The sequence below is a fragment of the Heteronotia binoei genome, chromosome 16 (assembly GCF_032191835.1).
Source record: "Heteronotia binoei isolate CCM8104 ecotype False Entrance Well chromosome 16, APGP_CSIRO_Hbin_v1, whole genome shotgun sequence".
In the NCBI taxonomy this organism is placed as follows: Eukaryota; Metazoa; Chordata; class Lepidosauria; order Squamata; family Gekkonidae; genus Heteronotia; species Heteronotia binoei.
The window spans coordinates 23,131,521-23,156,762 of record NC_083238.1 but is presented as its reverse complement, the minus strand read 5'-3'; the positions used below and the strand labels follow the sequence as shown (position 1 = coordinate 23,156,762).

At 41.2% G+C, this 25,242-nt stretch overlaps 1 protein-coding gene across 7 annotated transcripts in view; it reads left to right on the top strand.

The window, feature by feature from the left end:
• RBMS1 (RNA binding motif single stranded interacting protein 1) overlaps window positions 1–25,242 on the top strand; it is a 219,116-nt gene that overhangs the window by 127,320 nt on the left and 66,554 nt on the right. For all 7 annotated transcript variants that reach the window (XR_009556310.1, XM_060257367.1, XM_060257366.1 and 4 more), the window contains exons 3-4: window positions 20,401–20,459; window positions 24,985–25,076. Coding sequence is in view for 6 of the 7 variants with exons in the window: in XM_060257367.1 (XP_060113350.1) it covers window positions 20,401–20,459; window positions 24,985–25,076 (151 nt within the window). In the remaining variant the exon portion in view is untranslated. The remainder of the gene's footprint in view (window positions 1–20,400; window positions 20,460–24,984; window positions 25,077–25,242) is intronic.

Sequence of the window (25,242 nt, the reverse complement as noted above, 5' to 3'; positions counted from 1 at the left end):
CCGGACCTGCCTGTCCCGCATTGGTCTTGTCAGCCACCAGCGAGCCTGCAGCAGACGTGGACTATTGTACCCTTCTTAAATCTTCGTTCGCGAAGCCAAGCCGAGAGAGAGAAAGTGTATTTAAATAGAATCTTATAATATGTCACTGTTAATATTGTACTTTATACTTTGAAGTCTTGGTTGAATAACTCTACTAGTTTATAAAATTATGGTAGTATAACTCTTCTTGGTTTTCATAATTTAAATTACTACTTAACAGGAGAATGGTGCTTTCCTTAAATAGGTTTGTACATTAATCATGTTATTGCTCCACCTAGAATGTTGTGTTGAAGTAGCATTCACAGAGACTTGAGTTGGATGTGTGCGAGATTGACTCCCATTTTCTTGGCACCTCTGTTGTAGTATAGAGAAAGGAACAGAATCCACTAACTAAAATGTACAAGTCATTGGGACTTCTCTGAGGAGAGAAGGGATACCAAGATTGACAGGAGAGTATTATTTTGTGTAAATGTTTTAATATACTACAGTTCTCATGCGCTGTTAAGGAGAGAGATCAAGAACAAATGAGCCAAGCTCTTGCATCCTGTCAGGTGTATTTGGGTGTAAAAGATGGTGGGTTCAGGAGACGCCCAGCCTGTTTGAGACCAATCTCACTGCCTGGGCACCAAGCACGTAAAACTCAGTACATAAAACAGTTGGGGGTCTAAATTTTCTTTGCACCAATCCTCAGTCTAGGAAAAGTCTCATTATTAAAAGTAGGGGTAAAAGAATTGTTTGGGACTGATACCTAAAGGTGTTTAGGCACTAGGTGTATGTATGTCTGTATGGCGAACTTTCCACCGGCCATCGAAATAGAGGGGCACCAAAGAAGAGGTACAAGGACTCCTTGAAGAAATCCCTTGGCACCTGTCGCATCAACCATCACCAGTGGTCTGACCTAGCCTCAGATCGCAAAGCATGGAGGCACACCATCCACCAGGCTGTCTCTTCCTTGGAGAACGCACGCATAGCTGGTCTTGAGGACAAAAGGAGATTGAGGAAGAATCGCACTGCTACAGCACCAACCCCAAATCAGACTTTTCCCTGCAGCCACTGTGGCCGGATCTGCCTGTCCCGCATTGGTCTTGTCAGCCACCAGCGAGCCTGCAGCAGACGTGGACTACTGCACCCTTCTTAAATCTTTGTTCGCGAAGTCAAGCCGAGAGAGAGAGCCTTATAGGTGAGGATATTCCACAGGAAAGGTGCCACCATTGAAAAAGCCCTATTTCTGGTTGCCCCCTGACTTGCCTTTGCAGTCAGGAGCACAAAGAGTAGAAGGTTTGTAAGGAGGATCTTAACTGGACCATACTGAAGGGTGCAGTCCTTCAAGTATAATGGTCCCAAGCTGTATGGTACTCTGAGTTGTGTCTGGAAACAGTGCAGAGCCTTTAGCATGGGGTGATTTGATCCCCAAATCCACTCCCCAACAATAGCCTAACCATTGCTTTTTGGACCAGCTGAAGTTTCTAGACAATTTTCAAAGGCAGCCCCATTGTCTCTGTTTGCTGTCAGTATAATTCATGAGCTCTATCTGTTCACTTGCATTTTGCAACATTTAAATTTTTTTGATTAAACTAGTTTGTTCACATCCATCTCCAATATTTTTATTAAAGCTGATAATCTGAAATTGTCAAATAGACATTTCATTTCTGTACCCCCTCCCTGGTTCATTTTATTGTTATACTTCAAAGCTCTGAATCCATTTTCCATTTTGTTTATAGGATGATCACCTGTATTTGAAATGCATTCCTCTTTGGAACTGTAAGGGGACTTGGGGGATATATCTGTACCATTACCATTAAATATGGCTAGGACCTTGTTCATAAATATGCAGTCACTTAAAAACTCAGGTATGCTTGTGAACAAATATCAATGTGCATGTTTTAGTGTATCGTATTTCATAATAGGAGTAGAAAAACTCTCATTTGGATTAGGTTAATACCAAATGTCTGAAAACTTGAAACAGTAACTACAATCAAATAGGGCATATAATTCCTTGGGCGTTTTCGCACTCACCTTCAAGTGGTGCGACCACCCTCCTCACGCCGGCGGATCTGCAGGGATTTCGCACCAGAAGCGCCGGCGCACCCAAAAGAGCCGGCGACTTCCGTCGCGAAACCAGCTCAAACGTTTTCCTGCTTCTTGGCGGTTTCCGTTTGAGCTGGTTTCGCAACGGAAGTCGCCGGCTCTTTTGGGTGCGCCGGCGCTTCTGGTGCGAAATCCCTGCAGATCCGCCGGCGTGAGGAGGGTGGTCGCACCACTTGAAGGTCAGTGCAAAAACGGCCATTGTATTACATCATAGTCTTGATGGTTTAACAAATATAGGACAAAACATTTCCAGAGTTCAGATATAACTGTCCTGGGATATGAGCTTCCTACAGGTATGAAAAAGATTCTTTAGGCTTGCCAAGTCTCTCCTGCACTTGACAATAGCTTTTCTATATTTTTGTTGCTTCTGACTGTAGCTCTTCAGGTTGCCCCTGATAGTATTTTTGCTGAATCTTGGAACCAGGGCTTTTCTTTTTGTAGGCCTTTGCATATTAGGCCACACCTTTCTTATGTAGGCAGTCCTCTAAGAGCTTACAGGGACTACTGTAAGCTATTGGAGAATTGGCTACATCAGGGGTGTATGGCCTATTATGCAAAGGAGGTCCTGCTGCAAAACAAGCCCTGCTTAGGACCCCACTAGTTGTTGATCATTTCTACTGGAAAGTGGCCTTGTAAAGCCTGCTGTCTGATTTCTCTGCATGTGATACTTTGGAACTCAATTTCAGTCATGCTCATCTGGAGAGCCAACAACAGGGCACAGGGGGCCGAGACCTTCCCCTGATATTGGCTCCTGGCAACAGTGTGGACCTTTGCCCCCCCAGTCGGAATGAAGAGACAGACACAAAGTGTTGGATATAAAAACCGGGCCGCTTTATTAAATAATTAATCAACCTATAACTGGCAGGGATGGGACCTGAAAGGGACAAGCCCTGGGGTCACCCCCTGACCCCGCCTTGTCCAAAGGGCGAGCCACCCTGCCCCCAGCACAAGCCCGCCGTATTCGGGTTGTAGCTGAGCGGCCAGGCCCCAGCCATTCTCCACCTGGGCTAGCATCAATCCCCCATGGAAAGATCCGCCCAGGTGAGGCTCTCCGTGATCTGCATTCCCCGCACTGAGCCGTGTAGCCCATCTGCGGTTCCTACAGACCACCCGCACCACTGGTGCTAGGCCATAGGTGCTCCCCTGAAAACACTGTGGCCAAAACATCCTCCAGCCACCGCCAATGCCAAGCTAGCTGTTGATCATTTCTACTGGAAAGTGGCCTTGTAAAGCCTGCTGTCTGATTTCTCTGCATGTGATACTTTGGAACTCAGTTTCAGTCATGCTCTTCTGGAGAGCCAACAACAGGGCACAGGGGCCGAGACCTTCCGCTGATATTGGCTCCTGGCAACAGTGTGGACCTTTCCTCTTGCAGATGAATCACTTTTAATAACAAATTATACTGGTTGAATGAAGAATTCTCCACAGAAATATAAGGGCGTCATTTTTTATGTTTTGCTAAAGCCTTTTTATTTCTTTGTTTGAGACAGATTGGAGGTCATAGAAGCTACGTTATGTTAATGAAAAACATAACTATTAAAAAAAGATCGCTATTGGAAAAGAAATTGTTGCTAGCGAAGTAATACAAATACTGGAAGAGGTTCAAGACCGCTTATATTTACTGATTTCTGAGCTTTAGTTCTTTTAATCTTAAAAAAAGCATAATAGTGGGATGTTCTTAAAATCACATATTTACCTCTTTGAACCTCAGTATTTATGTAGATGTGGGCAGAGTCAAGTATTTGTGCCAGTTTGCACACACTGCATCTATACGGGAAATGGAGTTATTTATCGAACTTTCTTTTCAGCCCTAATACACCTTGACAGCAAGATAGGCATGTGTTGATTCACTTCTTAAACAATTAAAAGGATTGTTTCAAAGGGGGATAAATTGTATATTGGTGGTCTCCAAAGTAGTTCGTTCCCACTTGCTTCTTGATCTTGCGGTCTTGAATGGAAACAGGGAAAATTTACGAACATTCGGTTGAGCCCCCACCAGCAAACTGAATAACAGCGTGCTGAGTTTATCCCAAGCAGATGCATACCTTCAAGTTGGTCTTTAGGCATGGCAGTTTCTTTCTCTGGTCTCTCAAGGCCCAAACCTTTCACTTTTGAGGGGAGGAAGCTTAAACCAAGAATTAGCTCCTTCTCCAGAACAAAGATCTGATCTAGCTTTCTCCTCCATGAGGAGGACTCATTAAGAGAGACCAAGAATGGATTGGCCATTCAAAAGAAGCTGTCTCTGTTATAGGCAGGGGTGGAATTCTAGCAAGAGCTCCTTTGCATATTAGGCCACACACCCCTGATGTAGCCAATACTCAAAGAGCTTACAAAAAAGAGCCTTGTAAGCTCTTGGAGGATTGGCTACATCAGGGGTGCATGGCCTAATATCCAAATGAGCTCCTGCTAGAATTCAACCCTTGGTTATAGGAAGACATTTGGCAGAGAATCTCACAATTTTTTATGGTTGGCCTCTCTCCCATGACAGACTGTTTGTGATTAGCCCTACTCTGTAATGGTTGTTTTGTGTTGGTGTCCACAACCCTTTCCTAAAATTCTGAAAGTGCCATTAAGTTTAGCTTAATTTGTTTGTATCAGTTTGTATCTGTTTTCATGACTGTATGATAAATCCTCAAGAGAATCCTGTTCTTCCCATCTTTCTTCTGCCCTTCTCAGGAGAGTTATGAGGAATGTGTCTGCTGTTAATGATGGGAATAAATGATGGCAATTTTAAAAAAAACCCTAACAGTAGCAATAACGTTTATGCTGCTCTTTTGTTCTGTCCCCACCCTGATTCAGGAAGCTGAGGAAATTCCCAGAAGAGCTTTCAAAAGAATACCTGATCGAAGCAAAGGCATAGTTGTTCAGTCATGGAGCACGTGCACAAATCCCTGCTTCAGTTGCTGCATCTCATATTGTATTGAAATTATTTTGGATATTAGGCCCTTGAAGGCTGCTATCACTAGAGCAGGCAGTATTATCCTAGGTGCTCCAGTAGTCTTGCTCAGTATAAAGTAGCATAATGTGTTCAGATGGGGCTTTCTTTTCTTTTCACCTGCTCTTCAGGCCGTAGAATTCATTTTTTAAGAAACAAGGATTTTTCTCGAAAACCAGCTTATGCCTCGTTTCTTTTAATCAACCAGAGATTTATGGTTTTTGTCTTACTGTAACCCAGTATTCTAAAACCATCAGAGAGCAAGTTTTGTTTCCAATGATTCCCCCCCCCCCCTTCCCCCCAAAAATATAGAATTCCTACTGTTGGAGTCAACCTACTGTGCGTCTCCGCCACCCAGCATTTCTGATCGACAGAGATCTTAGTATGCAGGAAGAGCTGCAGCCTGACCTAAATACAGGTCTAATACTTCACTTGTGAGCAGCTTTTTGACACTAGGCATAACCTTTACTGGCTTGTTAAGGAATTGATTCCATCAGACTTGAGGAGCTTTTGTAATGTTCAGTTGTTGTTGTTTATCCTTCCTCTTGATTCTTTTCCTGCAGGGACAGAATGTTCCCAGAATGCTTGTCTGGATTCTCTCTTCTTTTCCTCCCTTTCTTCCAAGTTAGCTCTGTGTTGTTGTTGTTTTTAGTCACGTTTTCCTCGATGTTTTACTAATAGTACACCCAACAAATTTGCCTTCCTTTTACAAAAGGCATTGTAAAATGAATTTATATAAGCTTCTTCTGGGTTGGAAATTCAGGCTAACTTATAATCACGTATGGCTATGGCACAGCATCCCTGTCCAGCCCTTGCCTTGAAAAGCCCACTGGGTCACAATAAGTCAGCTGTGACTTAATGGCACTTTCCACCACCATGAAACTTCATGCTTTCATTTAAGAACATAAGAGAAGCCATGTTAGATCAGGCCAATGGCCCATCCAGTCCAACATTCTATGTCACACAGTGGCCAAAAAAATTATATATATATACACACACACACACACCCTCACACACTGTGGCTAATAGCCACTGATGGACCTCTGCTCCATATTTTTATCTAACCCCCTCTTGAAGGTGGCCATGCTTGTGGCCGCCACCACCTCCTGTGGCAGTGAATTTGGAGAATGGTGTTTGATTAATCTTCTTGTGAATAAAGGGGGCACTTCTCTGTGAATGACAGCATGAAGGATATTTTAAAAACAACAAATCTCCGTTGTATAGGCTAGGGCAGGGGTGGCATGTGGCTCTTTCGCACATGTTTTGTGGCTCTCAAAGCTCTCACCACCCCATGAGCCAGCTTGGGAAATGCATTTGCTTCTTTAAATGATTTCGCCAAGCCAGCCAGTGGCTTGAAGAATGCATTTAAAGTTGGAAGTTGCTTTCTTTCCGCCTCTCCCTTCCCCATCTGTTTGCCTTCCTGTCTTGCGGCTCTCAATCATCTGACGTTCCTGTCTTGTAACTCTCAAACCATCTGACATTTATTCTATGTGGCTCTTACGTTCAGCAAGTTTGGCAACCGCTGGACTAGGGCATCCCTGCATGGGCATCACATATGGCATTGCTGATAACATCATCAAATGGTAAGCCATACAAAAAAAAAATAGCATGACAGTGCTGGCCAGAATGGGTGTAGCCCTCAATCATGATGTAACACCATGCTTACTGTACTGTTTATATCCACATTGGTGCAATCCACAATTCATTGTATAACCTTTAAATTCCAAATCCGGATTCTATCTACAAGGGCAATATTGCTGAGTATCAACGTAGTTAAACTTAGTTAAAACAAGCCACAGAAGGGAAAAGAATCCATGTGGATGAGATGGGCAGGAAGCATGCTAGCCTGTGGTATGCACCTGATTGTGGTTAGTATCTAAGCCAAGGTAAAGTATCTAAGGGGAGGGACGGTGGCTCAGTGGTAGAGCATCTGCTTGGGAAGCAGAAGGTCCCAGGTTCAATCCCTGGCATCTCCACTAAAAAAGGGTCCAGGCAAAGAGGTGTGAAAAACCTCCGCTTGAGACCCTGGAGAGCCGCTGCCAGTCTGAAAAGACAATACTGACTTTGATGGACCAAGGGTCTGATTCAGTATAAGGCAGCTTCATATGTTCAAAGTAAATTTCCAGATGCTAGGTCCTCATCCAGTTCCTTACACCATCCAGACACCAGTTAAGCTTGTCCACAGCTTCCCTGGATTTTGGTGGAAAGGAGAGATGGTATTGTGTCATCTGTATACTGGCAACAACCCAAATCCTCCAGTGATCTCTCCCAGCAGTTTCATGTAGATGTTGGAAAGCAGTTTATTAGCCCTAAAGATGGTTCAGTGCTTCATATCTCTTGCAGTTTTGCAACAGTTTGTGTGTCTCTACGAGTTGAATTTTCTTGGACATTGGCTCTGTTGAGCACATAGTTGTCACATTTATTGGCAAGCTCTGTACCACAGATTTGTTTAGTGTCCTGAATTATTGGCCTCAGGGCCTTTGTCTGTATCAGGGCAGTCTTTCATCTGACTGTCCCCTTCACCACGCATGCTCTGTTTTCTCAGGACCGTGTGCTGATTTTTCCATATATCTGAATGTTTCTACTTTGCGCACAACAGATATGCACAAAGGTGTTCCAAAGGGAAGAATTGCTTTTACGTGGTGGTAAATTTTTAAGTAGCTGGGATTACATAAACCGGTAATACTCAGTAGCTTGGGAGCCACTTGTAGCTCATTTGGTATGCCCCCTGTGTCCCTTCTGAGCACTGTTCCCCAATGTGGTACCTGCTGTGCCGTTGCCTAGTGGGTGTATGGTTGTCAGGTAGTTCTCACCTTGCAAGAGCCAGAGGCGTGAGGCTTCCTGAGGTGCATGTGGCACATTGAACGTCATATTAGGCATGATGCTGCCAGAGTTGAGCCCTTTTATGTCCCTTTGATTTCATAGGAGAGGCTTGATGCATGTGCTTAATTCTTCCAAGTGAAATAAAAAAGATGTTACAAGTGTTTGTCTCTGGCTTGAGTCTTCTGCATTTAAGTAGCTTGTATCCGTCAGAATTGTCCTAGAAGCAAAATGAGCAAAACTGTGTTTGAGGCTCAGGATGTGTCGTCTGTGGTGCATTATGCAGAAGCCCTGCTGAAGGTGTAGACTGGTCAGTGCCTTGCTTGGTACCACCTGGAAACTCACTTTATACCCCTTGAGTTCTGTGCTGGAAGGAATATAAGATCTAAATGCAAATATATTTTGTTTAAAAAATTGTCTAATTTTGGGGATACATTTATGGATGGTGTGACAGACTGCACTTTTAAACGAAAGGACTGTGAGGACTTAATTCTTAACAGAGCCAGAGAACCTTGAGTGATAGTTGCTCCAGGCAATCTGATTGGTTGGCATCAGCTCAGCAAAAGGAAAAAGTCTTGAGAGAGCTGGATGCTGAGGAAAAGGGAATCAGATTCCTACCTGTACTTGAAGAGACATGTCCTGAGACCAACTATGAATAGCCCTGTCAAAAAAGGGTTTAGTGTTAACAGAGTCAGATGTCTACCTTGACTGAACGCAGTCTGAATTCAGCATTAGCTGAGAGCAGCTTGAACACAGACACTACTGCGAGGATAGTTTAGCAAGGAAATTTGGATAGTAGAGAAGAGGATAGGTCTTCTAGGGAGAGAAGAAAATTCCCGGTCCTGGTGTGATTAGGAACTGCCTGTAGAGATCTTAAAAGTCAGTCAAACACTCGGGAAGAGTACTGGTGTTCTAAAGAGAAGGGGTTTGGATACTTGGAAGAGCATACCAAAAAGAGTTAGAGATTATACAAATAATAAAGCATATCAGAATGTTTGGGGAAACACTAGAACAAAAGCCTTTCAATATAAAAATCTAAGTAACTGTGAATAATTTAAGACCTCTCTTTAGCCTGATATATAAGAACAAAAGTCTATGCTTGTAATAGTTTTACCTCAGTAATTTCAGTCCCTGATTTCACCTGACCTTTCCCTGTGATGTTAAAATAAAATCTTTTTGTTATTTTTGAATTTTAATAGTGTCTCAAGTGCCTGGGCTGAACAAATAGGCAACATATATCATACTGACAGGGTGGGACAGACAAGGTTTCTTCAAGGGAAGACTAAAGCCATTACCGGGACTGAACAGTCAGCGAAGGGAAATAGAAATGGAGGGAAAATCTTGCCACCGAGGAGAGAAGGAGACTGGGTCCATCATAGATGGTTTACTACATTCCCACCTTCATTTCTATATTAATTCTTCATGTCTGTGGCACTGGTCTTTTTTCACAGATTAGTCATTGTTGAACAAAATATTGATTTAGTGTAGGCTGCTTTCAGTAATGGAAAGATTTGACAATGGGGAATTGGTTCACGGTAATATGATTCAATGCCAGACAATATTGACTACATTATCTGCACATTTTTTAATCCATTGTCCTTCCTGTTTTAATTCGTTATTGTTTAGGCTTGGGTACAACATCATAAAGAATTATTGCTCAGTGATAGAGCAGATTGGCATGGAGAATGTCCCAGGTTCTGTCCCTGGACTTTTCAGGTTTAAATGGTATTGGTAGCCCATGTTATGCAGTATCTGGGAAAGAGCTTTCTTTGCCTGGAGTACAAATTATTGATGGATCAGTAATTTAACTTGGTATAGGACAACTTCGTATGTTGAAAACTGTGAGAGGAAATTATCATTGGTATTCCAGAAGCATGAATTACGGATATCTTCACCACAATTTTTAGTCCTTCCTTAAATAAATAATACAATAAAAATTGGTCACTTTCAAAATAGCTGCAACAATCCATAGGCTTATAGTAATTGCTTGTGAGGATGAATGATTTATCAAAAACTTCCAGTAAGCATCTTTTAATATGTGACCTGAATCATTCTGCAAGGCATGATGCAGACATGAAATACAATTACATGCTACTAATGCTTTGGGGTTTTTTTTCTTTTTTCACTGTCCTCTTTGGAACTTAATAATGCACATGTATTTGAAAGGTCAATTAACATTTAAATAAATCAAATAACTCGCACAGCACCCGGATAATGAAAGTACCTACCTTTTATCTGTTTATCTTAATGAACAGAAGGGAGGCAGCTGGTATGTACCAGTAAGATGGTGTGGCTTTGGGCACGTTCTCGACACAGGCTTTTGTGTATGTGTTGAGCATGAGTCTGTGCACTGTCTTAGTATCCTTCCAAAATTCACTGGAAGTCCTTGGTTGTATTATCACTCAAGTATACCAAAAACTGGAAAGCTGCCCCATTCCATGTCAGCTTCCAACTTGCCATTCATTAAGGTAATATGCAAATATCTAAAGGCAGAAGAAAGCAGTTGCAGTATAAAATTACACACACCCATACTATATTTGAACAGTATCCAGCTCAGGATACCTACATATCAGGTTCTCAGTTTATTTCCTTGCTTCATTTGTACTCCACCTTTCTCCCCAACAGGGATTCAAAGCAGCTTACATCATTCTTCTCTCCTTCATTTTATCCCAACAGCAACCCTGTAAGGTACCTGTTGTACTCCAACAGGGACCTAAGCAGCTTACATCATTTTTCTCTCCTGCATTTTATCCTAACAACAACCCTGTGAGGTAAGATAGGCTAATAGTTTGTGAGAGGCCCAAGGTAACCCAGCAGATTTCCATGGAAGTGTGTGGATTGAAACCTGGGTTCAACATTCTAACTACGCCACACTGACTTACACTTAACTAGATGTATTGAGAATCTAATACAACTTAACAGTGTGTACACTATACTTGTTTTAGTTTGTGCAGCATTTGTACTCGATTTTATTGTTGTTATACTATTACTTTGTCAGCGAAATCCTTGATCTCTCCACCAATCACAGCACGGTTAATGGTTTTCACTATTTCATAGCTCCTCTGTGAGTTAACTTATACAGCATTGCTTCTACATCAAGAAATGGGGACTCAACTTTTTGAAATGAAACTGGATTGGAAATTAACAGTGCTGTCCTATGCAGAGTAACTCAAGTCTAAACCCACTGACTTCAGTAGATTTAGTCGTAGGATTACACTGTAAGTTGTTCAGAACATACTGGTTGTAACTTTTATTGTGAACAGATCTGGATGTGGCATTTTCTATTGCAGAACACGTTAACAACAGGATAGGTTATTGGTCTCCCTCTGCCCATTTGTTCTGGTGTCAGATATGGAAAAGTGCTATGGCAGAACAGTGTCTATTTTATAAAATCTTTGTGCAGTATTACAAGGTGACTGATGAAATTTTCATTCTTCTAAAGCACTCCTTTACTGACATTACACAGCTATTAGATAATGTTTTCCTTTAATTAAACTATTACCATTGGGGCTAACCAAACAGATGGCTTGGGTAGACAAGGTTAAAGCAAGGGTGTTAAACATGCGGCCCGGGGGTCGAATCAGGCCCCCAGAGGGCTCTATCAGGCCCGCAAGCAACTCACTGTTGTCTGCTTCCTTCTCCCTCTCTTGCTTCCTTCTGTATCACAGCTTGCTTTGCCAGGCTTGCTCAGTCATACAGGCGCTCCAGAATAAAGCTCCTTCCTTGAGGAGGAAGTGGGAGAAGGAGAGCTAGCTTTGCCAGGCTCTCTCAGTTGCACAGCAGAGCTACTGAGCCAAGACTCACTTTGTTCTGTTGGCTGAGGCTCAACAAACTAGTGAGGTGGATTTGACTGACTGTGTATGTTTTTCTGTGTCCTTTATAAAGTTTAAATCTCCGCTACCCAGCATTACATTTTATGACACACATGGCCCGGCCCGACAAGGTCACATTTATGTCAGATCAGGCCCTCATGAGTTCGACACCCCTGGGTTAAAGCAAGTCAGTCTGTCAGAATGTAAGCCCATTTGCTAAGATGAGCACTGTTTTCTTATACAGTTCCTAGGGAAGAAAGGGGCATTAAGGGGCTTTTTTTTTCCTGAATGAAAGATTGTGGTTTCTCCAAACAATTACCAGTTTAGGTGATATTTTTCCCACTCATACCACATGTTCAGGAGGCCAAACAAACTCAAAGGTGATGGTGCAATTCAGTTATTCTCTCACAGCATGGCCTGAGGGGAAAGAAGGGTTGGGGGAAGTAATGTTGCTGAAACAGCACACGGATATTTTGCCAATATTCCCATGCAGAGCTGCCGGCCTACATCACAGGAATTCTCCCAGTGTTGCCTAGGCAATGTGGGGTATGCTTCCTGTTCCTAATCACTGGCCAGTCTTGATCTGAAACTTAAAGCAGGAAACTCCAAGATAATTTTACCTGCTAAAGAGGTTAGACCACTTGGGTTCCCTTTCATCTCCTTCACTCTTTGCAGTCTAGGTAGGTAGCCATGTTGGTCTGAAGACAACGGGGTCATATAATCACTCTTAATATTCTTAAATAAATAAATAAAATGTTGATTAACACTCTGATAAATTTATTTGCCTTTCTCCTGGAATTGAATCTAAACTATTATGACCTTATGAACTTAGTGCGTCATTTCTTTTTGCATGTCTTAAAACATTTCAGTATATTGTATGCTTGTATGCTGATTTGATGCTCAATCTCTGCCTTATATATATATGGATGGGCAGGTCTGATACTTTGATTCCATCCTGTTTGACAAAGTGTGCATGCACATGAAAGTGCATATCCTGAATAAAACTTCGTTGAAGACAACGGGGTCATATAATCACTCTTAATATTCTTAAATAAATAAATAAAATGTTGATTAACACTCTGATAAATTTATTTGCCTTTCTCCTGGAATTGAATCTAAACTATTATGACCTTATGAACTTAGTGCGTCATTTCTTTTTGCATGTCTTAAAACATTTCAGTATATTGTATGCTTGTATGCTGATTTGATGCTCAATCTCTGCCTTATATATATATGGATGGGCAGGTCTGATACTTTGATTCCATCCTGTTTGACAAAGTGTGCATGCACATGAAAGTGCATATCCTGAATAAAACTTCGTTGGTCTTAAAGGTGCTATTGGATTCCGTCTTTGAAATTCAGTTTTTATCCCTGGGGAGTATATTTATATTGCCTGATTTTTTTCTTTTTCCCCTTCCAAGGGCCTGGTTGTGTTTGGGTATGGTTGTGTTATTTCCCTGCAACTATCTCAGACCAATCCACTTGTTTCAGCAGTTAGAAAGTATTATAAACCTTGACCCCAACCTGCCATGCCCCTAAATTTTGCTATGATTGCCTTTGATGACTAGTTTGCAAGTCTGTGATTCTCTCATTATCTTGCAAGCAAGTATTGATCACTTAGAAATTCATTATCTTGAACTCAAGCCTTGGTTTTTCTAAAGAAATTTCTGGATTTTGCCTTCTTTTTCTTCTGTAGCTAGACCAAATGAGTGATTGTTTCTTTCTAGTTCTGATTACTGGCTTTGGAAATGAAAGTGTGATAAATGTAAAGAACAGAATTAAATATTGTATCCATACACTGAATTATTATTTTCATAAATTAAAATATTCCTAAAATAAATGTGTTCCTAAAATAAATATTTGTAAAATGATGCACATTGCTATGTTTTCTTTCCTGTTTGTTTGAAAACTTTTACACAGGAATCTTCTTTTTTTCTGTAATAATTAATTTAATTCATATATATATATATAATCTAGAGACATCTAATAGCCATGGTTAGGAAATGCATTTTCATGTGTTGTTTCAAAATGTCCTAGAGAGAGTATAAGGATAATTCTGCCAATTACCCATTTATCTTCTTTGCATGCCAAAACATATTTCCCATATTGAGATGAGTTTATCCGTGAACAAAAAAGCAATTCAAGGGACATGGGTTCGTTCATGAAGTGCACAGACTGATACCCAATCTCTGCAAACAGAGGAAACAAACATTTCCGGATTTCTAAAGCTGCTTTTCCCCCTCCCCCTTCCTCTTGTACAGCCTTTGTTTCCTAAGCCAGAATTGTTGTGTAGCTGTTGATCTCTCCTACCCTGTCCTCTTTGAAAGAAATTTACAATTTGGATACTCTCCTCCTTCTGTATGAAAAATGTACATGTTTCTTATACAACAATATGGTATAGTATAAACACAGCAAAGGGAAGTAATTTTGAATTATAGTTTTGTGTGAAATTATGGTATCTGTAAGTAGACTTCTCCTATTTAGGGCCTCCTTCCTCATGCCCTGTCTTCTGCTCATCATGTCATCAATAAAGCCGATGGCTAAAGTTAAAGATGAATGGGGTGAGACCAAGCAAGTTTTGTTGACTTCAGCTTAGATCAGTAAAGTATACAGTAGGGAGACTGGTGCTCCTTACATCTGAAGGGTACTGTGCATAATGCTGGAAGTATGAGGCGGGAATATTTAGAGCTCAAAGTGAAAGGAGTTTATGGCCACAGCAGCAAATGTTTTAGAGAGCTGTTATGAAACTGTGAATTCTGAGTCTTCCAACATAGCAGCCAAGTATGTCAGGGTGAAGAACATTGTGGCTGTTCTAAAATAAAATATCTGCCTTATAGACTATTCCAGGCCATTTTTTGAGCAGGAATGCACAAGAACGCAGTTCTGGCTGGCTTGGTGTCAAGGGTGTGGCCTAATAAGCAAATGAGTTCTTACTGGCCTTTTCTACAAAAAAAAAAAACCCTGTGTGAAACAATGGTGATGTCAGGGGTGTGTGACCTAATATGCAAATTAGTTCCTGCTGGTCTTTTTCTACAACAAAAGCCCTGGCCTATCATCTTGCCAGAGTGATGACTAGGCATGGGGCAGTTCCACCTCTGGGGCTCAGTAGTAGAGTGGCATGTCTATGGTCCCAGGTTCAATCCCCAGCATCTCCAATTAAAGAGACTGGGTAGAAGGTGATTTGATTGTCATGTGAATCCAGTGAATACAGCGAAAAGTTTCCCAAATGAGGTGTGTAGAGGGTGTTTGAGTCAAAAATACAAGGATAAGCTTTATTGCTGGGGGCCAAAATAATGGGATCACCACATTCCAAACAGTAGAACAATCAAAGTCTTGCATGGCATTGTGCTAATAACTATGTGACTAGATAATTGGTCTTCAGGATAGAAAAGGATTTTGTATACTAGTGTTCTTGCCTTGAAAGCCTCTTTCTGGGGTCACCATAAGGTAGCTGTGGCTTGAAGGCACTTTACACAGACGCACACATGCTAGTGTTCTGTCTTGCTGCTTAGGAGTAGAATGATGTATTTCTGTGTTGCAGGCCAGTCTGTCACTCTTTTCTAAACTGTGTGTCTATGGAAAGATGGCTTCCTCTTCATCTGTAGAAATATGTATAGTGATGAATTGGCACTAATATTGGATGAATGGGCACCAGCAGGGCTTTTTTTGAGCAGGAATGCACAGGAACGCAGTTCCGGCTGGCTTGGTGTCGGGGTGTGGCCTAATATGCAAATAAGCTCTTGCTGGGCCTTTTCTACAAAAAGCCCTGTGTCAAACAATGGTGACACCAGGGGTCTGGCCTAACATGCAAATGAGTTCCTGCTAGGCTTTTTCTGCATAAAAAGCTCTGGGCACTAGTATTGGATGAAGTACTGGAACAACACTTGTGCATCCCTTACATGCAACATACTTCTTAAAGCCTTTCGAAGCTCACTCCCCTCCTTCTCTCTCACAGTTTAGCTTCATTTCAATGCCATATACCTCTTTTATAATAATTTAACCACACCTTCCTTCCGCATCTTCAAGTACCATAGTTTATGAATGGGGGTCCCTAACATTCTTGAAAGTGAATGAGATTTAAGTCTTCCCTCCCAACCTTGCCAGAATAGCTACTGGCATAAATTGTTAACTGTGTATGTAAAAAAGCTCATGGAAGAATTCTAAAATTCCAGATTATTACATTTTCAACAGAACTCAAAGGTAGGCAATTTCCCTCCCATTTTAGCACTTGCAGATGATGGCGAAGAAGTAACAGCTGCCTGAACTTGTTCATTGGTCTTACAACTATTTGTATTTTAAACTGATTGAAAACAAAGTATAGCACAAAGTTCAGTTTGATGCCCCAGTTAAATTCCCTACTGAGCAATCAAACTCTCTGGACTTTATGCTACATAAATATTTGTACATTGCTATCTGGCAAAGTTCCAAGGCAGCTAAAAAAAATTTTTTTTATTCCAACAATATGCAATAAAACTCTAGAAAACCCATACGCAATAAAAAAGAAAACATGTAAACATAATGATAATGTATGAAGCTAAGTTACCAGGCCAGTTGAGCAGCATATAAATCTGAAAAACAAGGAAACTCCAGGTGCCACTAAAATCACAGATCAGTGCTCTCTGGAACACTATCATCTTTACCTGACACCTGATGCCCATAATCATATGGATTTCCCTGTTGAGGGAGTTTTTCACCATACTGGTGCCTCCAGTGAAAAGACCCTGCCACACATTTTAACTCAAAGACTTCAGATGGTGAGTGTATACAACAGAACCTTTAAAGAAGATACTCTGTGTAGGATTTCCTTGGACATGTTGCTATCTCTCTACTTGTCCATACATCACAGGCTTGCACTTCATGTGTGTCACCTTGAGGAAGAGTAAGATAAACATGTGACTTGGTAAAACAAGCAATAATACTCTGGCCACATCGCGTATACCAACAGCTGGATATTTTACTAGTGCTGGGTTATTTTCGGCATGCACCAATTGTTCTTGGCTTGCTCTGAGCTCTTTAATTGTGAAAGGAGAAGAACAGGGTTATTAATCTAGAGGCTTCCCATTCATAATTTTTGCAATCAAGACAGACTGGTTCAACTTGTATTTCTTGAGTGTGATAAACACATTCCTGGCCACTATACTTATTAAAGGATCTAATTTTAGGAGAAATGCTTTGAGTTGTGTTACTCAGAAGGGCTGCAGGCTTGAAAAGCAGAAGTTACAGATTGCAGGAAAGCGCCTATGTTGCTGTTGCAGTGAATCCATTAGACAGAAGGAAAAGGTCCTTATGTAAGAGCCTTCCCTTCCTCTTTCTTTCCCAATAAAGGACGTAGAACTATTAATAGAATTTGCATTAACAGCAATAAAACTGTTCCTGATTATAAGTGTTTAAATTGTTAGAGGAGGAGTGATATTTGCAGCAACAAATTTTTAAAAATGGGGGTAGTAAATGGTTACTAGGAATGAGCTTTTCTTCAGTAAGCAATATCCCATTCACTAGCTGTCTCTACCAAGGAAGCCTTTGGGGTATTCTCTTAGTCCTTATAGCAGGAAGAAGCTAAGCCCAAGCGCACGTAACTACATTTATCCTTTTTCATTAGTGCTTTTCCCTTCTTCCCTTCCCGCCTATTAACTATCCTCAGTTACAGTTTCTGATTCTAATCTCCTAGGTATAGGGACCTGTTGCATTCTCCCCACCTCCAATGTGACTCTGTAAAGTATTATATAGGTTAATGGTACTAATGAGTAGTGATGGTGGTGTTAGGAACACACAACTACTTGTAAGTGCCTAAAGTTTTCTATCCTGGTTTTGTTGCAGGGGAAGCAGCTGTTGCTTCCTGTTTCCTTCATCACTCACTACTGGATGCCTTGTTCCATTACTGGCTTAAAACTGCAACCTCCAAATTGCTAATATGTTGGCCTGACTTAGTCAGATATGTATCCTGAACCAGACTGTGGAATACATCTGTATTTGGGTGTGAGCCATGTGTTGGCTATTTGGATGTTTGCTGAGAGCAGCAAGGCTAATGTGGGCTCAGAGGAGCACATAGCTGAAGGCTTGGGGGGACGGGAGCGGTTCCAGAAGGGGGTCCGGAGCGGCCTTAGGTTGGAACCGGTTCACCAAGTAGCTGGGGATCAGTAAATTCCTCAGCAGGCTTTGTAGCCTTCCCCTCACTCCCCCCCTCCCTTCCAGAGCCAAACCAACAACACTAGGGGGAAAATCTCCTAGAGAGGCAGGAAGTGCTTTTGTTCTTTGCATGTGTGTTAGCAGGAAGAGAAGGGCAGTTGGAAGCCAGCGCTCGAGCGAGCATGTGGTGAGCAATGGAGGCTCCTGCCTGGGAGGCCCCAGGCAGTCAGACCAAGTAAGTCATTCTCATAGACAGGGCAAGTGTAGACCAGGGACAATACGATGCGTTTAAAAACCACCTTTATTTTGTTATGCTGTTTGCTGTGCGTGTGCTGTGCTGTGCTAACTTTTTAGACCAACCCTAAATCAGACTTTTCCCTGCAGCCGCTGTGGCCAGACCTGCCTGTCCCACATTGGTCTTGTCAGCCACCAGCGAGCCTGCAGCAAACGTGGACTATTGCACCCTTCTTAAATCTTCGTTCGCGAAGCCAAGCCGAGAGAGAGAGAGAGAGAGAGATTAGGGATAGGCATGAACTGGTTCACTAGCCAAAATTCAGCATGAACTTGGCCTGGTTCGGAGCTGTTAGGTTAAGTGGCTGCAAACCATTTCAGCTTAACAGCTGATGGATGCACCTTCCTTGTGTTAGGCTTAAATAGCTGGCAGCCATTTAACTCTTCCGGGGGACACCGCTCCCCCCCCCCCCCGTAGGTGGGAGAAAGAGAGATCCAAACTGGCCAGTTTGGTCTGGGACATTTTTTGCTTGGCTTTGGGGGCTACCCCGAATCCTGAACTGAACCAGAATTTTTAGGTGGATGCCTATCCCTATTTGCTATCAGCTACTAAGGAGACATATAGGAGACATATCTCAGGTTATGTATGCTGACAATATCAGAAAAATACCCTTACAAACAAAACACTTTTAGAACTAGTAGAGTTGTTTCATCTTTCTTGAGTTGTTTTTCAATAAATGTATATTACTAGAGTATTTGTTATTTGAAGAGCATTCTTCTGTTGTATTTAAAGAGAAGGACGAAATCTTAAAGGGCCTAATAGTACTCCAGAATGGTTCCAGTATTCCTCTCTCTTATCCACCTCCCCCACCCCCAACTATATAATCAACTAGGGAAAAGATCAAGGTGGTCAGTGATGAAAGGTCTTCTTCAGCTTTAAGGGCCGGAGAACCAAGTAGCTGTTGCCTCTGTAACCGGGAGGACTCTACTAGACTGAAAAGGAAGCAAGTTGTTTTCACTGCTCTAGAGGAGAGCTGAGTTGCACCTTTCTCTAGTACCTGTATGCTGAGTTTCCATGAAGAATATACTGTTGGCATTTATACATGCACACCTACTTTGCAGGTGTCTTAGCCTTTTTTTTCTTTTATAGGTTGAAGAGTGAAAGAGAGAGGCTATCTCATAGTTGTGGGATTTAGTCTGCCTGTGCTTTTCCCATGCCAACCCACCTGCATTGTTTTTGAGAGTCTCTTTGTATTGTGTGAAAATAATTGCTTCATGAAAACTTAAAGTGGGTACTATGTTGCCAGTATAATATTGATAGTTGCATACATTATATCTTAGAGCAAGAAGGAAAGTAAATTGAGGGCTGGAATACTGTAGTGGTTAATGTTGTCATACAGAGATCTGGGAGATTGAGATTTGTATCACCACTCTCCCATAGAAATCTGCTGAGTGGCCGGCTAGGCAATCTTACTTACATGGCAAGGTGTTGTAACCTATTTGAGGTCCATGCTGGGGAGAAAATAGGGTATAAATAATATTTAAATCTAAATAAATGTTGTTACAGATGAGATAATATTCAGAGTTCTTATGATCAGTTAATACAGGGGTCCTCAAACTTTTTAAATAGGGGGCCAGTTCACTGTCCCTCAGACTGTTGGAGGGCCGGACTGCCGTTACTGTACAAGGCCGCGGGCTGTCAGTTCTCTGTCTTCTGCATCTCTCTCCCTTCCCCACACCACACACCCCGGCCTGGGAACTCATCTCACCTCGGTATCACCTCACACTCTGTCTCCGCTGCCTCAGCCCAGTGCCGGAAGTGTGCGTTGCTAACGCGAGTTTAGGTCGAACGTCACTTCCGGTCTGATTTTGCCATAACCCGGCGGGCCGCATAAACGTCCTCAGCGGGCCGCATCTGGCCCGCGGGCTGTAGTTTGAGGACCCCTGAGTTAATATATTTTTATGATATATTGTAACTGGAAATAAAGATAAACCTCACCGTTAAAGTAAAGCAGCCATGGGGAGACCAAATCAGATTTGGGCTTTTTGTCCCCCTTCCTGCAGCCCTATTTATGATTATCAACCGTGTTGCTGTACTTTTTTTTCTTTTTTTTGTAATGCAGCTAGAACATCTGCACATGACAGAGCCTGGAAATTTTTAAGAGAAGCTGCTGACTCCAGACAGTACATCAGTTTTGAGGGTCTTGCATGCAGAAGTAATAATAATATGAAAAGGAGAAAATAGATCAATTATAACTGGGGCCAGAGTTTGGTTCTGGGAAAGACAATGGTCATTTATTAAGATCTGCTTAATAAATATCTTTCTTCTTTTTTAAAAAAATATTTTAGATACGGGAAAATTGTATCAACGAAAGCTATTTTGGATAAAACAACAAACAAATGCAAAGGTATGTTCATAGTTAATTGCTTTGACTTTTTAAATGTTTTTTAAATATTTACAAATACAGTCTTAAAACTAACTTTTCGTTTCTGTTTAAATATAAAATTGGTTTTTGGATTACAGTGGAACATTTGCCCCTGTTAGAGCTGGCATGTAACCAGCCCTAAAGCTGAATGCCAAAAGAATACTACTTCAAAGAAGAAAAGGGAGTTTGAAAATGTTTTTTTCTTCTTTTGCCTGCCAAAAAGAGAACTCTTTACAAAAGACCATTTGACTGCACTTAGTATCTGAAAAGATTACATATTGTGTAAATTGGCTTTATTAATTAGAATGGACTAGTGTTAAGCAGTTTTTAATTGCATGTTCCAATCCCCTAATTGTGTTTGTGTTCTGTTTCTTTTTTTTGAATATAATAGAACAAGGGGAAAGGGGTTCATTTTCCCTGACATAATTATAGTTAGGAAAAAAATAATAAATTTCTTTCTGATACACTGGGTGCATTAATTTAGTTCACTGACCTTCAGTATTCAGTCTAATTATGATTAGATCACTTCCCAACAAAATGAGTGGTGGATAGAAGCATAATGGCAAACAGTGATATATCAGGTTTCAGCCCTTCTTTCCAAAAAGGGAAGGAAATTTCTAAGCAAAGTCAGCTAATTTAGCAGTGTTGTCATTGATTCCCGCCCCCACTCCCAAAGAGGGCCAAAGGAACAAGGAAAATTAAAGCTTATTATTAATTGAACGCAAATATTTTATTCAAAGGCTGGTGGGAAGAAGTCCAGAATGTTTCCAGGACATAGAAAGACAGATTTAATCTCAATGGCAATGCTGTTTTAATGTTACATTTGTGCCCACTGTGTCATGCTTAGAGCCATACAGAATATTTAAATATATTAATTAGCAGAGAGGAGGGTCTATAGGTGGTTATAGTAGGGAGTTGGGTAAATTAAAATTAGGGAATTATCCCTATTTTGGGGCTTTCCCCCTCATTAGCCTCCATATTTTTCAGTGCTGTTTATTAGAATTTCATCTTTTCCCCTGAAAGACTGGAATATTTTGCATAAACGTTTAGAAAAACATGACAATTAAGCCTTCAGGAGAATCAGGAAAGAGAATTTTTCAAATATCGCTCTTTTGTAGAATAAATTTGTCGGCTTTTTTTAAAGCACATGAATTGCTCTTCGTTGAGGTCCAATATTTCAACCCAGAAAGCCTTGTCTAATCAACATAGTTTTATTGCTATAATCTGAGGGTGGGGGGGAATGGGCTGATTCTTGTATTTGAGTGTTAAAGTCATAGTCAGAACCCAATACCGCCAGACTAGATTGAGATAGCGTACTAGTTTTTAACTTGATAAATGTTTTATGGTTTTATATGTTTTATGGAATTGATTGTTTTTATGATACTGTAAGCCGCCCTGAGTCCGCTTGCGGAGAGGGCGGGATATAAATGTAAAGTAATAAATAAATAAATAAAGACTGGATGCAATTTTATTTTCTCCTTTAATGTGCTCAGTCACTCCTGAGGGCTTCATGCTTCTGTGAAAAGTCTAGGAGTTCTCAGGTTTCCTGTAAAACTGTCTTGGAATGGTTTGTTATACTTGCTAGAACAACATGACGTTTTGCTTTATGTCCATTTTAATGTGAAAAAAGTGTGCTGTATTGTAGACAGCATTGATTACAGCTGCATGTGGGTCCACACTTTTCCAAATGTGAACAGAGAAGAGAAATAGTCTAAGAGCTAAAGCTCTACTGTCAGTAATCTTGGGCAAAAAAATCCGGTTACAAAGTAATTTATTTTCTTTTGGGTGTTTTGTATACTTCCACACTGACTGGGGAAGGCAATGGCAAATCACCCCGCAAAAAGTCTGCCAAGAAAATGTCATGATATTATGTCACCCCATGGGTCAGTAACGATTAACAACTCGGTGCTTGCACAGGGGACTACCTTTACCTTTTACCTTTTTATACTTCCATACCCATTTTGTCATTGCAGTGGCAGTAAAGATTACCAGATTCGCATTAAGTCCAGCTGTTGACTTATTTTAAACATTTTTATACCGTATTTCCTATTTGTTCAAGGTGCTTTGCACACATAAATCCAAGAAAAGTTACCAAGAGAAAACAAAATTCAAAACTTCAACAAGGTCATCCTAAAAACAAAATGGACATTGATAAGGTCCTAACAAGATACACAAGTTTACCTAAACCAGAGGTGGCCAAACTTGTTTAATGTAAGAGCCATATAGAATAAATGTCAGATGTTTGAGAGCCACAAGACATAAAAAAAATTACACACACATCTTTATTAAAATTCTCAATACTTTATTTGCACTGAAAGATAAAATGCATATGTATTTACTTTACAACATGACCATGCAAGGAGACTTAAAAAAAAAAAAAGACAAAAGCTGGAGGTAATAGTTCCCATAAAACCAGCACAGGGAAAGGTTAGGGAATTATTTTTTTGGCACCAGTGGGAGAAAGAAACACACATAAACCATATAAATCACTCTTGCATCATTATTCATCCTTCTTTGTCTTGACACCTATGTTAGTAAATACAGCTTCTACAAGAGCTATGAAACTAAGGTGGAGCCCTCTTTAATTCCACCCTTCCTTTCAGTGGCTCCCCTGGCTCTTGCGCTCTCTTTCCCCACTGTAGGTCTCCAGACGACCTCGGTGGTAGAGAAGAGCTCGCAAGCCTGCTCCCCCGCTTCACATACGACAGAAATAGTTGCCTACCTATGGCCAGTGCTCAGAGGCTGACTGAGATCCCGATGCTAAGTACACTTACTTGAGAGTAAGCCTGCATTAAGTTCCTCCTCGACCTCCGGGAGCCACACAATATGTGTGAAAGATCCACATGTGGCTCCCGAGCTGCAGTTTGGCCACCCCTGACCTAAACCCTGAGAAGAATGTCCAACTGTGGAGATAACTCAGTTAGTTAAGGTGAATTGTGGAGTCAGGAATACAGCAAAAAGGCCCTTGGCAAAAATATACCCCTCTGGATAAGTGGATCAGCAGTTCTGGCAATATTGTACTGTATATTAGAACAAGGTCCCCAGAAAAAAATGTTATTTTACCATTACTCTTATGGTTGGTGAATTTCCATTTATAGTCTATGGATATATGGATAAAGGCTATAGCCTTCAAGGCAATGAATTGGAAAATTTTATAGGCTACTATGGTTAGTGAATAATGGCAAATGCTGTACTAAAAAACACAAATCCAAACAGACATAACCTTTTAAGCAATATGATACTTAACAACAACAACAAAAAAGTCTTGATGACTATCCCTGGGGACAGAATTCCATGGCTTTGACACCACAACCAAGAAGGCCTGCTGTCCTAAGGGGGCTCTTTTGGTCACGGTGCCAAAATGATAGAACTCTGTCTCCAGGGATACTTGTCTCGTCTCATTCTGTCACTGTCTTCCATCAGTGGGTAAAGACTTCTTTGATTTGTTTAGTGTCCCCTTAATGACCCCTCACCCTTGTCATGTTTTAATTGTTAGCTGACTTGGTTGCCCTGACTGAGCAGAAAGGAAAAATATTAATTTTGTATCATACCATAGACCTTTTATTGGCATTAATACAAGAATACAGTATACTTTAAAACCAACAGTGACACTATAGAATATAATGAAACCTTAAAAAACCAGCAAAAGTTAAATGACATAAAATAGCAGTAGGCTATGCATGAGTAAAAGCCTCTCTGATTTGGATCGCAACCTGTAAAAAGCAAGCAACGTGAGTAGTGACAAAGTTGTGTTTCCCGTGGAGTAAAAAACGAACCTTGGCATTGTCAGAAAGGCCTTGACGGTCAGAAGGCAGTGCATCTAGGTATCTTGCACGTGGACTGCTCTAAAAAGGGCAGTCCAAAAGAACATGAGGGACCGTTTCGATGACTCCTTGACTACAAGGGCATCGTCTAAGATTGCGGGGGATTCTGTGGTATCTTCCGAAAAGGATGGCCGATGGTAATGCATTAAATCTAGCCAGCATGAATGCTCTTCTTTGGTGAGGATCAGTTAAAAAGAGGAAATAGGGAGCTAAAAGCCCAGGAATCTGGGATAAACCCAGATAGCTTGGGGAGCAAGTTTTCCGAGCTGCCTCAGTTAGACGTTGAAACTGGATATCTAGTAGTCTACGTTTGATGGATTGAAATACCGCAGAAGCAAAGGATAAATAAAATGCATCCAAGGAAATTCCTATGGATGTGATTTTCTTTTGGATCAGGGTCAACCATTTGGATGCACGATGGTCCATCAGCATCAAAAAGGTGAAAGAATTCTGATCAGAATTAAATAAAAGGCGCAGCCAAAACTTAAAGGTCAAAAGCCAGGCGCGAGTTTCCAGCAGCATTCACCCAGAGTCTCTTTCTAGATAGAGCCCATTGTATTTTTCTTCACAACTGGCCTTGTTCCTAGTATATTGTAAACCATCAGTGAAGTTTTGGGATATAGTAGAAATTAAATGTCAACTGTTTTTATTTGCCAGTCAACAAATACTGTTTTAAATTTCAGGTTATGGTTTTGTAGATTTTGACAGTCCAGCAGCTGCTCAGAAAGCAGTATCTGCTCTGAAGGCCAATGGAGTTCAAGCACAGATGGCAAAGGTAAGATAAATGTACTGTGGCCTCTGAAAGAAACTCAAGCATTTCTCTGTTGAGTAACTAAATGGAGTCAAGCTAGATCAGACAAAGAGCTCAGCTTGTCCCACATTCACTGCACTCAGACATCACTGTAAAGCAGGGGTGTCGAACTCATTTGCTATGAGAGCCA